Here is a 10,950-nt window from a genome sequence, read left to right as displayed (position 1 = left end):
GAGGAGGCGGCCCGGGCCCGGGCGGTGGGCGGGCTGCCGCCTTGCGGGGCCCGCGCGGGAGAGGTTTCCCCCGGCCAGAGCCACAGGCCGGCCCCTGGGCTCTCCGCGCGCGCCGGCTCAGTCTGCAGCCCGCGGGGATGACCGCTGACCCTCGCGCGTCTCCTGTGGCGCCTGCCCCCGCGCTTCCCAGGTGGCACATCCCTGGTCAGGGAGGGCCCCTGGAGCGGGGCACGGCAGCCCTCTCCAGCATCCCTGCCTGGAGAGTCCCATGGACAGAGGAGCCTGGCGGGCTGCAGTCCGCAGAGGGTCGGACTCGACTGCAGCGGCTTAGCAGGCATGCCTGCCCCGCCCAACATAAATTCCTCCCCGCCTAACAATGCGCATACCCCTTTCCTCCACAAGAAAGGCTTCACACATACTCCACCCCTTTCCCGAACCCCTATCAGGCTACACCCCCACCCCCACCCCAACACACAGCACTCTTCCCCCCCAATTCTGCGGGCTCAAGTTTCCATTCCCCCCCCGCATTTGCGGGGAAGATTGGTCAATCCTGATTCCATTATCGAAAGACTTCCAAGACCCTGGACTCGCAGGTGATTAAGGCTGGAGCCGGAGCTGCCCTCTCAGCTTTGCTAATGGAGTGCCGCTGTGAGAGAGACTGCCTAATCAGATCAGCTGTCATTTCTAGACTCTCAGGTGGCCCATCCCACCAGAAGAGACTGAAAACCAATGCTTGTCCAGCCGGTAACAGAACAGGCTGTACCTGGAGACTCGCTTCCCAGCTGAAGGGTCAGATGAGTGCAGTAAACACCAAGAAGAGTGAGAGCCATACAGCGGGGTGAGAGAGGAGGCCTAAGGACGTGATTTCCAAAGTCAGTTCCCTTTATTAAATGTTCATTTTTCACAGACCAGAAATACAAAATAAAAGTAGAAATAGGCCCCAGTTAGGAGCTACAGACCTGCCCTCACAGGACCCCTGCCTGCGGCAACTTGTACAGGACAAGCAGCAGCTATACCCCAAAGGGCGGGAAGGCAGGGCGCGCGGTGGGATCCAGCCCTGCCCTGGCCCCCACCAGATGTCTCCCCGGATTATAAACAGCCATCTTCTGAAGCCGCAGGGTGAGACGCCTCCCCTGCGGCCCCAGGGAAGTGCAGACTAGCGGGAAAGCTTGTTCAGATGGCACAGAACCCAAGGACTGCATTTCATAGGAGAAAACAGGTACCAAAACACGGGTGGGGAGACTGGGGCTGGGACGGGGCAAGCCCCAGGAGACACAATCTTCTTCTCTATTCATCAGATCCTGATGCCGAGTCTTCTGAGCTAGGGGGAGTACTGGCTAGTTCCTCTTCTTCGGAGTCCTGAAAGCCAAAGGTCTCTTACAGGGGAGAGGTACAGAGTCCAGGCCACCCTCCCCGCCAGCCACTTTTCAGAGAAGGACCCCCACTTGGCTACCCGCTCCCTGCACCCCAGTGTTAGCCTTCGAAGCACAGATTCCACCCACCCGCTCCCCTTCATTACCCCGTCCAGGAGCGTCTGTCTGTCCCGTCACCAGCCCAGCGGCCCCCACCCTTCCATGCCCCGCGGCCCCCCAAGCCCCGCCACACCTCACTCCGCCTTCTCTTCTTTTTGCCCTTGTTTTCTCCGGAAGAGCTCTCGTCACTGGACACAAACTCTTTGCTCTTGAAGCTCTCGCTCAGCTGCCTTGATGAAGACTTCGATGATGAGCCCCGGGAGGGTGTGGATTTTTTCTCCATCTTCACTTTGACTTTCTTCTTCTTCTTGGACTTGTCCCTAGGTGAGCAAGAGGGAAGGGGGTGCTGGGCCCTCAGGTTCCCCACATCATCAGGGCCGAACCTCTCCTGGCTTTCACAGGGCCTTTCCCAATCCCAGCCACATTGCCCAGCTCACGCTAAACGTACACAGCCAGGCGTGTCAGCCCTGAGTGCCCCAGGGGAGCTCATCATAACTGAATCACAGGAAGGATCAGGGGCTACAGCCTGAAGCAGCCCCATATGCAAAACTTGCTCAACGTCTGTTGTTGGTGAGTCGCTAAGTCGTGTCCCACTCTTTTGAGAGACCGCTGACTAGCCCGCCAGGCTCCTCTGTCCATGGCACTTTCCAGGCAAGAATACTGGAGTACGCTGCCCTTTCCTTCTCTAAGGGATCTTCCTAACATCTGTTACTTTACCTTTAAAATTCATGTGAATTACGCTCTGTAATAGTAATTATTTTTAATCTCCCCCACCCCTTGAAATAAAATTGAAGGAAAATATGGCTCTTAGGAAAATGAGCCATATTTATCCAAGTTACTGTCAGAAATCCTCTAGCCCATTCCCCGTACCTGGGCAACTGCCTACCCCGATCTGAGCAGCACTGCCCTACTGCAGTCAGAAGCGTGTCTGTTAACACTCCAATTCTCAACCTGGAACTGCAAAAATATCTGCCAGAAAAGCAGCTCCTGGGTCATTTTGTTCCCAACTCTCACCTCTTGGAAGACTCTCCACGGCCGCCTTCGTATTCCTTCATGGCTTTTTCATATTCCCTCCTGGCATCCTCAGCCTTGCGATCCCACTCCTGAGTCACGCACACACAGGGAATAAAAAAAACAGGAAAATAAATATATATATATATTAGACCCCTGCCCCGATGCAGGCAAAACCAGCACAGAACCACAGCCCTGGGCCCACCCGCCTCCATCAGATCCCAGGGTCCCGACGCTGCCTGTCCGCGGCTCCTCACCTCCTTCTTCTCCTTGGACATTCCCTTCCAGATCTCACCCGCCTTCTTGGAGAGGTCCGTGACGCTGATGCCCGGATGGTCTGACTTGATCTTCTCCCGGCTGGCATTCAGCCACAGCATGTAGGCAGACATGGGCCTCTTGGGGGCATTGGGGTCCTTGCCCTTCTTCACCTGTGTAGGAACCCAGAGGCCGTCAGCCACCTACTGCCCACAAAGCTCCACATTCTCCCCAAGAGATGACCTGGAGCTCCTTCTTAGAGGGACACAATGGAGAAAAGACTGCGCAGCATCAGGCTAGACGGAGAGCCCCCCAGGGATGGAGACCATGACCTCCGCCGCTCTGCACCCCAGCCTAAGCTCACGCGGAACCCTCTCCTTGGGCTCCAGGACAGAAGCCTGCTCCCAATTTGGATCTCCCAGAAGCTAACTGTCTCAAGGGCCAGACTGAAAATTCTCCAGGCTCCTCCTCAAGGCCAGCGCCGGTGGTTACAAAACTCGACCAAGCAGCACCAGTCGGCAGGCCTTACCGGAGTGGGGGGAGCTGCAGAGAGACTGAAAGAGGACGGCCACCCCCACCACCCAGCAGAGTCTGCACCTCCAGGGGCTTCTTGCGGCTCTTGCGGTCCTTGGCCATCTTGGCCTTTTTAAGCTGCTTCCGTTTCTTCTCTTCCCGGTCGCTGTCGCCCTCGTTACTGGAGGAGCTGGCGGAGGCATTGCTGTCAAACCTGTCGAGGACAGCAGGGCTCAGAGAGAGAGGAGAGCCCCCCACCAGCTTAGGACAGGAGGACGAGCCCGAAGATCCCCGCCCAGGGAGCAGAGACAGAGCAGGGCTGCGGCGCGCGTCCTCCTCTCGCTGACGTGCCTTCGACCACCCGGTCCCCACCCAGCCGTGGAAGCGGCTTCCTCGTCAAATCCATCAGCAAGACGCAAATGACGTGGGGGGGCCTCTGCGGCTTTCTTGGGTCACGGCCTAACCCAGACCCCACGCCCCTGGAGACGAAGCCACGGTCTCATCTTGCCCAGAAAATGCCCCAGGTCCACTTCACCGCTTCCTCTGAGCTAACTGTTTTAACCCTGCAGTTTTCTCTGTTGAAGAGATAATCAGCTACCATGTAAAAAGTGGGGGGACCACCTTCAGTCCAACCCAGTACCCCTAAACAGTCCCCTCCATCACATGTGCTCAGCTCCTCAGAAGGTGGAGCCCCCTTACACCTGCATCACGGTGAGGAGCCATTTCCAAGGCATTTTCACAAGCATTTGCTCACTGACCTTCCCAAGTATGTAGCAAGCAGAACTAGTGGACTCCAGCAGATTTTCCTTTTCTTTTTGCTGCCCAACCTTTGTTAATTCTTTTGGAACAAGAGAACCACCCAGCCCCATTCAGGGGGAGCACACCCCAACCACAGGCTCTAAGCAGGGTGCGGGGCGGCGGGGGGGTCCATGGCTTAATTCTGACCCATCAGAGCACATCTCAGAACTCAGACTCAGAAAGGGGAGGCAACCACACTATTCACCACTGCTCTGAAAAAAGCAGCGCTTCTGAGTGTTAAACTGTAGGACTGAGCCTGCCCCATGCTGCTCAAGGTCATTTAGCAATGCATACACCTGTCTAAAAATAAGGAAATCAGAAGGAACAATTAATATTCCGCTCAACTTTTGAGGACCTGGATTCAGTCGTGGTGGTGGTGGTTTAGTCGCTAAGTTGTGGCTCCTCTGTCCATGGGATTTTTCCAGGCAAGGATACTGGAGTGGGTTGCCATCCCCTTCTCCAGGAAATCGTCCCCACCCAGGGATGGAGCCCGTATCTCCCGCATTGCAGGTGCATTCTTCACCGTCTGAGCCACCAGGGAAGCCTCTGGATTCAGGTGCCTGAGCCCAATCCTATCACCAGACTCTCTGGTTACATGACCTAATAAAACTCACTTTTATGCGAAAGTCAGTTTGAGTCATATTTCTGAAACTGGCAATCAAGAAGTCTCCATAGAGAACTTCCCAGTGGGACACAGGTTTGATCCCTGCTCTGGGAAGATTCCAACACGCTGCAGAGCAGCTAAGCCCCATGAGTCACAGTTCCTGAAGGCCCTTGCACCCTAGAGCCTGTGCTCCAAAACAAGACAGGCCACTGCAGTGAAAAGCCCGCACCCTGAGAGCGGAGAGCAGCCCCTGCTCCCCGCAACCAGAGAAAGCCTGCACCCAGCAACGAACACCCAGCCCAGCCAAAAATTATTTTTTTTTAAAAGTCGTGATAGACACTACCATCTCATAGGGGAAGACAGAGATGCACCGCCTGACCCGAGGACCGCAGCTGGGAAGCAGGCAAGCTCTGCCCCTACCCCCGTTCTCTCCATTGTCCTTTTCTGGTTTCAGGAGGTGCTTCGCACATACAAAGCATCTTGACAACTTTAAAACGTGTCCCTGTATCACTTCAGTAGCGGTCACTTTTCTACTCTCGGTCAGTAGGTAACTCCGGGACTTGGGAACGCCCAGAGGTATTCCGGTTCCTGAAGCTTAAGGGCCACCCTCACCCCGCGGGGTAGACCCACGACTCACTCCTCTGCCACATCCTCCTCCTCTTCACCCGGGTTGAAGGACTCATCTGAAAAAGAGCACAGGCCCGTGAGCTCCGTCCCCGGGGACCCCGCCCCACTCCACCCCCGGAAGACCCCGCCCCGCTCCCTGCCAGGCTGCCCAGCCCACCGGTCTCCTCTCCCGAGTCATCGCTGCTGTCGTTGGCGTTCTCCTCGCGGATCTTGCCCTCCTCCTTCATCCGTTCCAGGTAGGCGTCGTGCTGGTCTTCGTCCGAGTCGGCGTATTCGTCGTAGCTGGGGTTCATGCCCTGCAGGGCGGGCATGGGGCTCAGGGCCAGCCCCCCGCCCCGCGCCCGCGGAAGCCGTCCCCATGCCTGTGAGCAGCTGGGAGCAACCACGCCTGGAGCCCCAGGACCGCGTGTCCACGCACAGCTCAGCGCAGAGCGTCTGCCCGACTCCCTGGCGACCCGGTTAGTCCAAGCCCCTCCCGCGCCCGGCCCCCGGGGGGCCCCTGGGGGGCTGCGGAGCCTGCTCTAAGGTCATGCCAGGAAACCTGTACCCGGAGGGGGAGGGTCTCACGCACCTCTTTTTTCTACAAGGGCGAGAAGAGAAGAAAGAGTGAAAAAGAAGCCGCGCCAACCCCAGCCCCTTCCCCGACAGAGAGAGCAGGCGAGGTTCCTCCCGAGCACGCCCAGGTACCTCTTTCAGCCCTCGGTTTTTGATGTTGAGCTTCTTAGCATTGACAAAGTCGAACAGCTTGCCGTACTCCTCCCTGAGAGGAGAGGGGCCCGTTACCCAATGAGCAGGTCCGACGCGGGGTGGGCTGCGGGCTGTCCTGACACCCCCCAGGGGCCGCACGACAGCTTGATCACACCCGGGATCTCAGAGACCCCTGGCGGACAGCAGGCAGAGAAGACTCAGGTGCTGGTCTTGAAGAAAACTTACAGGATCTTAAGATTTCAGAGGAATAAAAGGCAGGAAGGAGTGTGTGCCTGTCCACCAACATGCACAAGCAGCGGGGAGGCGGGCTGGGCGTTTTGCTAGTCTGTAACCCAGCCTTCTGGAGAAGGCAATGGCACCCCACTCCAGTACTCTTGCCTGGAGAATCCCATGGGCGAAGGAGCCTGGTGGGCTGCAGTCCATGGGGTCGTTAGGAGTCGGACACGACTGAGCGACTTCACTTTCATGCACTGGGGAAGGAAATGGCACCCCACTCCAGTGTTCTTGCCTGGAGAACCCCAGGGACGGGGGACCCTAGTGGGCTGCCGTCTATGGGGTCGCACAGAGTCGGACACGACTGAAGTGACTTAGCAGCAGCAGCAACCCAGCCTTCTCAGGCTGTTATGAAGGCTGACTGTGAACGTGTCTGTGAAACATGTAGCCCCCAGCCAGCATTCAATGAACAGCTGCTGTGTTCTCAGGCACAGAGATCATTCAAGCAAAGGAGACAGCATTTCCGTCGTGTGGGAAGAGGAGGACTAGTACCAAACACGTACGGCACTCGGATTTTTTTAAGTACAGAAAGCAAGCAATGCAGCGGCTGCCAAAGACTAAGCACCCCAAGGGAGAGGACCAAATTCCAGGCAGCAGAAGAGAAACTCTGCTCAAGGCTTGACGTGTCAGAGAAGAGTCACCGGCCTGGAGAGGCTGGACCACCCAGTGGAGGAGGCTGGGTCAGGGCCAGGGTGCCCGGGAGGGCTGGGCAGAGGCACTCACCTCTCAATGCTGCTGAAGGTATACTGGGTGCCCTGCTTGGTCTCAATTTCAAAGTCAAAGGAACGCGTGGTGGTGGTCCCGCGGGCGAAGTTGACAAAGGAGATCTCGTCGAAGCGGATGTGCACGGGCGGCTTGTGGACGTAGATGAAGCCCCGCTCCAGGGGGTACAGCAGCCCTGAGCTGGCCTTGTAGGAGCAGGTGATGCACTGGGCCCCCGAGTGCCTAGGGGGGGGCACGGTCAGTGCCACCTGGGCAGCAGGTGCACGGCATGCCCCAGGCCCCCCGATGTGTAAGCCTCAAGGGGCTGCCCCCTCCAGCGACCGCCCACCCAGGGCCCCGCGGGGGCGGTGTTCCCAGCAGGGGGTCACCTGGGAGTGCACCCCCCGCCCCCCACAGCAGGCAGCAGCCCAGGCCGGCGTGCTCACCCTTGGAAATTGCCCGGGACCGTGATCTTGCGGTTCACCAGCGCTTTCATGACCCGGCTGACCATCTCATAGAGGGATCCTGACATGTTCTTGGTGAGCCGCCCCTCAAAGCGCTTCTCCACCTCCTCCCTGAGGACAGCAAGAAGCGGGCGGGGGCACTGCAGCCTTCCGCCCGCCCACCCACGCACCCACCCCCTGCCCAGGCCGGGGACAGCCTCACTCACTCGTTCATGTTGAGCGTCAGGGAGATGTCCTCGTCCTTGGAGAAGAGCAGGATGAGGAAGTGGTAGCGAGTCTGACCCTGCTTGATGGGGGGGTCCAGGCTGATCTGTGGGGGAAGGACCGAGGGGTTCAGCGCCAGCCAGGGCTTGGAGGACCAGCGGGTGAACTAGACAGACACGGGTGACGCCTTCCTCCCGGAGGCCTGGCAGCCTCGGGGCTGCAGCTTACCACGAAGAACATCTGGCGCTGGTCCTTGTGGGGCAGCAGGAAGAGCCGCAGCACCGTGGTGTAGGGGATCTTGTAGTCGAAGGTCTTCCCGTGCAGGTGCAGGAAGGTGGGGTAGATGCGGATGTCGTAGCGGCCTCGGGGCGTCAGACACTGCAGCTCCCGGAAGATGCAGATGGCGTCTCCGGTGGCCTGGATCACGTCCGCCTTCGACAGCACGTTCTGGGCAAAGGCCTGACGAAGCACACGCGGGTCATCGAGCCGCTGGGACCCAGCCGCGGGGCTATCCAGGGCCCGCTCAGCACCGCAGAAAGCCTCACCTCGACGGGGTCCACGCCGTCCTCCTGGGTGGGCGGCACGTAGAAGCGCACCTCCATGAGGGAGACCTCTGCATCATCGTTCTGGTGGAATTCCAGCGTCACCTCGTTCTTGCCGGTGGTGCACTGGGACACATTGCTGAGAGGGATCTCGAAGACCGGCTGGTCGCCAATGTCGAAGGAAAGCAGCTGCCCTGTGGGGAAAAGGCGGACGATCCATCCACAGGCCCTTCCCCTGGCTCAGCATAAACTGCGCTCCCACCAGACTGTAGGCTCCCTACGGAGAGGGCCGAGAGGCTGTCTGTTTATCCCAGACCCCCTAATACACCGTTGGTCCTCGATAAACACACGATCGTTTACAAACGGACAAGAGATCAGAGGCAGTAGCAGAGAGAGAGCAAGACAAGTTAAAGGGGGAAATCTTTCATCTTTCCTCCTCCCCCGAAACCTCAATCTCCCGCAGGACTCACCACCAAACTTCACGGTTCCCCAGTTCCAGCCCTTCACACACAAGTCCTTCTCCATTAGCTCCAGGCGATAGTGAGTTTTGAAGAAATCAGAGAGTTTCTCAAACTCCTGTAGGGAAAGGAAAGAGAACCAGGCCAGTAAACTCCTGATGGCCTGAACACAAACTTGAATGTTCTGGGATTATCTGTTTCTGAGAAGCTGTCCCAGTATACCTTGTATCAGAAATCCTTGCTGACTTAAGAGTCACAGCTATAAAACTGTTTAAAAGACTGTGGGAAGAAGTTATTTCTGGGTTATTTCTCAGCTTGGGGGAGGAATACAATGAGGGGCTGACATTCCCAGTCAGGGGTCTCGCAATGTTTTTTTCTGAGTTTGTACAGGTATGGCTTTAGCGAAAATGGAAACGAAAATGAAGTAAAGTCTTGAATGCACGCAGGTCACAATGGAAAAATAAAACCCAAACTAAAGCATCAGGTTAAGACCCAGAACCTGGATAAAGACAACAAGCAGAAGACACCAAAAAAAAACCAAAATCAAAACAGTAGAAAAACTTCTGGAGTCAGGGCACAAAGAAACTCCTGCTACTGCTAAGTCGCTTCAGTCATGTCCGACTCTGTGTGACCCATAGACGGCAGCCCACCAGGCCCTGCCATCCCTGGGATTCTCCAGGTAAGAACACTGGAGTGGGCTGCCATTTCCTCCCCCAATGCATGAAAGTGAAAGTGAAGTTGCTCAGTCGTGTCCGACTCTTAGCACCCCATGGACTGCAGCCTACCAGGCTCCTCCGTCCATGGGATTTTCCAGGCAAGAATACTGGAGTGGGTTGCCATTGCCTTCTCCAGAAACTCCTGAGACTGACTCAAAACTGAACCTTGATTGCTTAACAGCTTCACTGGTCCTGCTGTAAGGAGCCCAAACCAGCGATCGCACAGTTACCAGAAGAAGGGATAACTGTCTGTCTAGAGGATTAAAACTAAAGGAGATACATAGTCAAGAGGGGGTGATGGCAGTCAAGAGGGGGCGATGGCAACAGGGTGTCTCACCGATTCCCGGAAGCCGTCATACTTATAGACATGGCCGTTCTTCGTGAGCAGTTTAAGCCCGTGGCCCAGAGCCACCCGGCGCCAGATGCCTTCGGTCAGCTCCCCGGCCTGAATGTTGTCCACCTTGCCCGTCTTACTGTTCTTAAAGATGATGCCCTGGCGGCTCAGCCTCAGCCGACCATCATTCTGTGGGGGAAACAGGCCCAAATGTGTGGGGACGCCGCAGCGCAGCAGACCAGGGTCAGTCCCACCTGGCGCCCCGTCTGGGCCCGCCTGACATCCACAGACTGGAGCAGCAGCAGCCGTGAGGAGCCCTGAGGGCCGGTAAAGGGAGACAAGCTCGCTAGGACCCTTGGGCTCTAATCCTGGCTCAGGCATCCACAACCCTTGCAGGGTCTCACTTTCCAGGCTCCAGGACTGGGTATAGCAGCTGTGAGGCCCTTCAAGCGGACCTGATTCTGGTCCTTTCCCTGGGCACCGCTTCTCAGTGGCCAGGAACCCTAAGCACACACGGGTACTCTGACTCCTTTTCCAAACCAGCATGCCCATGCAGAGCACGGGCATGATCAGTGGCCCTGCAGGTCCGCTCCCCTCCCTCCGCGGGGCCCTTCTCACCATGGAGCCCTTCACCTCCTGATACACGTCGTTGAACTCCAGGGTTTCTGCCATGCTGACCTAGCCCTGTTGGTACCCCCGAAACTCCTGGGTGGGCGCGCAGACGGAGGGCGCGCTGGGGATCTGGATTCGAGAGGGAGAGAGGTGGATAGGAAGGACAGCCGCTCACGGTGCCCCCGGATGGGCCCGCTGCACCGGGCATGCGTCCTATCTCCTCCGCCCGGGGGCCCGGGCCCAGTCCTGGGGTGCCGGGCCCATTCCTGGGGTGCCAGGCCTGCCCCAAGAAGTGCTGACACCACCCCCCCGCCAACCCGACACCCGACCTGGGCGCTGCACCGGGCGCCGCGGCACCGAGCAGCGCAGCCCCCCGGGCCCGGCCGACTCAGCGCGCAGGGCGTCCCCCCAGGCCTCCCAGCGCCCCCAGACCCGCAGGTCCCCCCGCCCCCCAAAATGGACTAGCCCGCGGCCGGCCGCCTCCAACGCGGGCCGGCCCACCGCGCGCACCCCGCGGGGGAGCCGGGGCCGCGCCCTGCACGCGGCCGGCGACCACCCACCTCCTCGGGCCGGAGCCTCGCGGCCGCCGGCGCCCAGGCCGTAAGCGCGCCGGGGCGGGGGGACGGCGCGGGCGGGGGCCGGGCAGGGGCGCTGAGC

At 58.5% G+C, this 10,950-nt stretch overlaps 1 protein-coding gene across 2 annotated transcripts; it reads right to left on the bottom strand.

The window, feature by feature from the left end:
- Window positions 1-861: 861 nt before the first annotated feature.
- SSRP1 (structure specific recognition protein 1) lies at window positions 862-10,950 on the bottom strand. Of its 2 annotated transcripts, XM_027562314.1 has the most exons (18): window positions 10,854-10,950; window positions 10,300-10,422; window positions 9,685-9,870; window positions 8,644-8,749; window positions 8,177-8,367; window positions 7,860-8,090; window positions 7,634-7,737; window positions 7,410-7,538; window positions 6,985-7,206; window positions 5,968-6,040; window positions 5,852-5,860; window positions 5,438-5,576; window positions 5,291-5,336; window positions 3,336-3,465; window positions 2,741-2,911; window positions 2,487-2,575; window positions 1,606-1,792; window positions 862-1,359 (listed from the first exon to the last, which is right to left on the bottom strand). In XM_027562314.1, the coding sequence occupies exons 2-18, from the start codon at window positions 10,351-10,353 to the stop codon at window positions 1,288-1,290; spliced, it is 2,139 nt and encodes a 712-aa protein (XP_027418115.1). In that variant the 5' UTR covers window positions 10,354-10,422; window positions 10,854-10,950; the 3' UTR covers window positions 862-1,287. The 2 variants fall into 2 exon arrangements, with proteins under 2 accessions (XP_027418115.1, XP_027418116.1); XM_027562315.1 differs by lacking the exon at window positions 5,852-5,860.

The sequence above is a fragment of the Bos indicus x Bos taurus genome, chromosome 15, assembly GCF_003369695.1.
Source record: "Bos indicus x Bos taurus breed Angus x Brahman F1 hybrid chromosome 15, Bos_hybrid_MaternalHap_v2.0, whole genome shotgun sequence".
NCBI classification, from domain to species: domain Eukaryota; kingdom Metazoa; phylum Chordata; class Mammalia; order Artiodactyla; family Bovidae; genus Bos; species Bos indicus x Bos taurus.
This window is presented reverse-complemented; position numbering and strand designations above follow the sequence as displayed.